This window comes from Zeus faber (genome assembly GCF_960531495.2).
Source record: "Zeus faber genome assembly, chromosome: 13".
NCBI lineage: Eukaryota > Metazoa > Chordata > Actinopteri > Zeiformes > Zeidae > Zeus > Zeus faber.
The window spans coordinates 31,924,994-31,929,899 of NC_137198.1; the positions used below are offsets into that span (position 1 = coordinate 31,924,994).

At 43.4% G+C, this 4,906-nt stretch overlaps 1 protein-coding gene across 3 annotated transcripts; it reads left to right on the forward strand.

Annotated features, from left to right (window-relative positions):
• Positions 1 to 636: 636 nt before the first annotated feature.
• On the forward strand, positions 637 to 4,355 carry LOC307239599 (apolipoprotein L domain-containing protein 1-like). Of its 3 annotated transcripts, XM_080013070.1 has the most exons (8): positions 637 to 783; positions 1,886 to 1,966; positions 2,058 to 2,141; positions 2,253 to 2,292; positions 2,377 to 2,428; positions 2,603 to 2,732; positions 2,812 to 3,000; positions 3,705 to 4,355. In XM_080013070.1, the coding sequence occupies exons 1-8, from the start codon at positions 772 to 774 to the stop codon at positions 3,807 to 3,809; spliced, it is 693 nt and encodes a 230-aa protein (XP_079869196.1). In that variant the 5' UTR covers positions 637 to 771; the 3' UTR covers positions 3,810 to 4,355. The 3 variants fall into 3 exon arrangements, with proteins under 3 accessions (XP_079869196.1, XP_079869198.1, XP_079869197.1); XM_080013072.1 differs by lacking the exon at positions 2,812 to 3,000; XM_080013071.1 differs by lacking the exon at positions 1,886 to 1,966.
• The last annotated feature ends 551 nt before the right edge of the window (positions 4,356 to 4,906 follow it).

Consider the following 4,906-nt stretch of genomic DNA (forward strand, 5'->3'; position numbering starts at 1 on the left):
GCGCGGAGAACTCCCCGAACTCGCTGGCGCCCCCGGTTACCGACGTATTCCGCGAAGAGCCTCACCGGCGGCGGCGTGTGACCCAGGGGAAGGTCCTGTCGCAGCACCGGTCGGTGTCGAAGAAGGACGCGCCCGGGACGTGCCGAGTCTTGAAACCGCTCTCCGCGCCGCGCCGCAGCTTGGGCAAGTACCACGACGCGTCCGCAGTTTGGCCCCCCGAGTTCTATTTGCATTTCATTGAAAATAACTACACTCTATATATTTCTTGGGGTGTTTTATTACTTATTTTTGTATCGCATGTGTATATTTTATACGTGTACATATTGCAGTTATTTAAAAACGTCTGCTAGAATGAATGGATGTAAATATTATATTTATACAGTATTGTTTAGATACATTTACTCTGTAGTCTGCTGTAACGGTACATTTCCCTCCCTCCGTAATAAAATACGATTTTGTCTTAAATAAGGGTTAAAATATGTTTATACTGTTATCCTCGTTTGATCGTTAAATTACCCAAAAAGACAAATTCGTGTTTTGTTTATTTTATTTGTTTCTGCACAACGGAATTTCTTCTGGGAACTATTGGCTTCGACCGCTGTGTTCCGCACGGACAGTTTTAGCGGCGCACAGCTCACACGGCTGTATGGTCTGCGTGACAACTCAAATCGCGGGTGAATGGACAAACGTATTTAATTTACACTTTATCTCGAGCTCACTGCCCCAGAATGTCGGCGTCGATCATCAGAAGAGGACTGGAGCTGCTCAGCGATGATATTAAAGGTAGAAACCCGAGGAATAGTAGCTTCTTATTCAGGACAGCACCGCCGTGGATGTGTCTGCAGGCGTTCTGTAGTTATTAGGCCTTAAAACACATCCAATAATCCCAAGTTTGGATTCATAAACATTTTGTCGTTTATTTATCTATTTCGAAAATTAGTCAATTTCTTCAGCATCAGAGTCGACATTTCTAATGTTGTCAAATCGTAAAGCCCACCGCTGAAAATACTGACCGTCCAAATAGAGGATTCTTGCCTGCAATACCTAACTGAATAAGACAGATGGTTTGTCAAAAAAATAAATATATATTCTGTTGAAATGGGTTTTAAAAGGGCCTCCTACTTAGTACGTTCGGTGATTGGTGAGTGGTTGTGTGAAATAAAGTTTTGAAATGTTTGATTCCAAAAGACCATAATCCTAAAATGGCCTAATTTACAATTCCTTACTGATAGCTACTACTGTATCTGAATTCAGAAGATCAGCGAATCCTTGTACTCTTATGGCAGAGATACACCAAAATACTGTCTGGTAGTACTCCATCCAGTATCTGGTCTATTCAATGCCCTGATTGGTAATCAGAGAAACCAAATGTGTTATAGAGCTGAGTGAGTTGGTAAATGAAGGTTTTACTAAATTGTGTCGGAAGTACAGCAAACACATATTAATTAACAACAGAAGCTTTTAAAGAAAATAAACCGTTCAGTTGGTTGAAAACTGTTTCCATCGTGGATTGAACAGGCCGTTCAACGTCAGCGGCAGCCATCTTGGTAAGGTGCCTCGTCGGCTCTCCTCTGCATCGTCATCGTATCAAACACACCCCATATTAGATAAACGGTTGTGATGCTTCCTACCCTGGCAAGGTGGGATGGGAGGGTGGCCAGACGTGTTCTGCAGAGCAAATATGGTTCACAGGCTCGAGGAGCACAGCCATTCAAATACATTGAATGGCTGTTTTTTTTTTATTGTTGGTTTTTTTTAAGTAGAAGATAAAAAGGGTATGATGTGGATAATCTAAAGATGAGCAAATTGGTAAAGAACAAAAGAAACACATGAGACTATTAAAAAAAAAAAAAAAAGACTCAAATTCTTGGTTTTCTCCAAGCAGATCTCTGTCAGACGAATGACAAACGACAAAGATTGTGAAAATCTTTATGACAACGTCTTGGTACAGGAGAATATTTACACGGTAACCACCAAAACAATTGACTCCACGGAATGATAGAAGGCCCGTTCACATTCACAAACGTGTCATTTCCTGCCTGACGGTGGTTCAACAGGAAATGTACGGCACCGCGGCGTCGCCTCCTCCCGTGGACCAGCGGAGGCGTGGGCCTGACGAGCTCCGTCACAACCCAATGCTGGTATCACATGAAGCTCCCACGTTGGTCAATTTACATATTAAAAAACATTTCTGGAACAGCTGATTGCGTTCACGAGACAAAATTGTCCTCTGCTTGTTCCTCTTTCACCAGGATGCCAAGTATCTGAAGGAATGGTGGAAGAGGGTGGAATGTGAGTCGGAGACGAGACCTTTTTTTTTTTTTTTTTTTAATGATTATTAAAACAACTTCTTTAAATCGGAATTCTTACTTCCAGCTTGGGAGTACCTGGCAATTGACCTCTCACTACAAGAAAATGAGGAATCTAAGTAAGTTGATCTTTTATTTTTATGGCACTTTATGTATTTATCATTGATTGGGGGGGAAACCCAGTCTCACCCGCTGCAGCCTCTCTGGTGAGATGTGCACAATCTACACAACATGTGTGTTCCAAGCTGCAGCGGGTTGAGTACGGTGACCGATAGATTGTAACGCCTCCTCAGGAACATCACCAATAAAGCCCAGCGCATCTATAAAGCCATCCAGGTGTTCCACCTCCTGTTGGCCGAGCACGGTGTGACCTTTCAGGGCCACATCTTCGAGCTGAACGCCGTTGCCGACAACTTAGATAAGGTAACGAGTGGAGATGGAAATAAACAGTGTGTTGTAATTGTTCGATTTGGCCCCTCAACCCGACTCCTTGAATCCCAAGGTTTCCAAGGGAACAAAGATCCCTGGCATCACCGGAGGGGCCACAAGTGCAATTGGGGGCCTGGCGGTGGTGGCAGGGTTGATTTTCTCCCCGTTCACCGCTGGGGCCTCGCTGGCCCTCACTGCAGTGGGCGTGGGTGTGGTCACGGCAGGTGGCGTTACTGGGGCTTCGGCTGCCATCGCTAACACGGTGACTTTAAATCTGTTTTATCTGTTCACAGTACCAGTTTCATCACTGACCAGACATGTCTCAATGGCTTAAAGGGAAAGTTTTCAACCCAGGCTCATTAAAATGAAATGTTTGTTCCCGTAATTTATAGCTTTTCACGGCACAGTCTCACCGAACGCTTAACTGCCGAGAACCTTACCACTCCGCTTAAATGCACCCAACACAAAGTTTTGGAAAAGTCATCTTATCGGGTTTTTTTTCTTCTGCACTCCCACAAATCAGCTCCGTGCCAACGTCGGAGACTAGAAACAGGAAGTTGCGTCCCTTCCTGCCGGCAACCCGCTGTCGCCAACGCTATGCTCTAGATGTGCTGTGGCAATGAAAATCATTCCAAATAAAATGCGTCCATCCTGAGTCTCCTGTTTCGGAAACAGAAATGCTACGTCACGTTTGCCCCCCGCTGCACTGAAGCACAGGAAGCTGCAGCTTCTCAGTCATAACATGTCGAGCGAGGTGGTGCTCTGAACAGTCCAACGTGATGGGAACCAGTGTTTCATTAAGGCCTGGGTTGAAAAACAACAAACCTATGTTTTAATTGTGACACCAGACAAAAAGAGAGTTGTGAATCAGAGCAAACGTGGATTGATTTATTGTCACAACATCATTGGTTTGGACCAAACGTGGATGACATTCATTTATACGAGTGGGAAAATGCGTTTTTCCAGGTGAACAAGAAACACGACAAGAAGAAAATCAAGCAGATCATCCAGGACTACGAGGACAAAATGGCGGAGATCCAGCGGTGCCTGGAGTTCGTCAATGAGGGCTGATGCAGGGCCTCGCCCTGGGGATGAATGTATTTCAACAAGGTGAAGCAGCAGCTCCGCTCAGAGTTTGCCAACAGAATGCGCATAGTGGTGGAGCAGCTGGTGACCGGGTTGGAGATGCTCAAGAAAGCCCAAGAAGCGTTTGTGAAGTTTACCTCTTGAAAGGGGGAGGTGGCTTGCCCCTTCTCTTCTCTCGTAGGTATAGTCATTTTTTTTTAACAGGCTACGGCCTCTGATAAATCCTTTTCGCACACGACCCACCCTTGGCGGCGTTCGTCTACAATGACACCACGACTACGTCAGGTCCAAACTCACTCGTCGTCCCTCGTTTCTAATCTCAAATGACAACAGAGGCTGAACGCTGCTTTCCTGTTTCTTCTGCTTGGATTGTAAACATTTGTGGGTGTTGTTTGAACCATTATGAAATATATACTTTTTTTTGTCAAAACCAACAAGTTTCATTTGATTTTATTGAAGACAAATAATTTGAGACCAATGAGAGAAAACAGATGCAGATTGGGATCTATCAGTGTCTCTATGTAAATTGATTACCCAAAATTAAAATCAAGCATAATGTTTACTTATTTTTATTGAATGTATTTTTGCTTGTTTAAGCTGCGTGTTGCGTTTGAAAGGTGGTCATTTGTATAAATGACGATGATAAGGGTGATGAATATTATTATTATTAGTGTTGTTGTTGTTATAGTATCTGGTAGGCCTTTAATTATGAAGGGCTTTCCTTATATCTCCCAAACTCGGTGACCCTCACGTTAGTGCTTCCCTCGGCCAACAGGGGGCAGCAAATATTTACAGTATTATTCTTTCTTTCTTTTCTTTTATATGAATTTAAAGAAAAAAAAATAGAACCACCAACTTGGTTGATTTTCCCAGAATAGATGAGACTATATTTAATAAATAATAAAACACAATGTCATACTGTGCATACCCCTGCAAGTGCAACACTGAAGAAACAAGAAGAAAGAAGCAGAAGAAGATAACTGTGTTCCTGAACAATAAACCATACAGTACTTCAGGACTAAGGGACTGCGTTAACAGGAAAAAGGAAAGCATTTAAAAAAATAAGGACCGTGTTGAACTAA

Bases quoted from the DNA above. Each gene is read 5' to 3' on its own strand.
- LOC307239599 (XM_080013070.1), top strand. The intron at 2,293-2,376 runs GTGAGTCGGAGA...TCTTACTTCCAG, and splicing joins ATGGTGGAAGAGGGTGGAAT to CTTGGGAGTACCTGGCAATT. The intron at 3,001-3,704 runs GTGACTTTAAAT...GCGTTTTTCCAG, and splicing joins CGGCTGCCATCGCTAACACG to GTGAACAAGAAACACGACAA.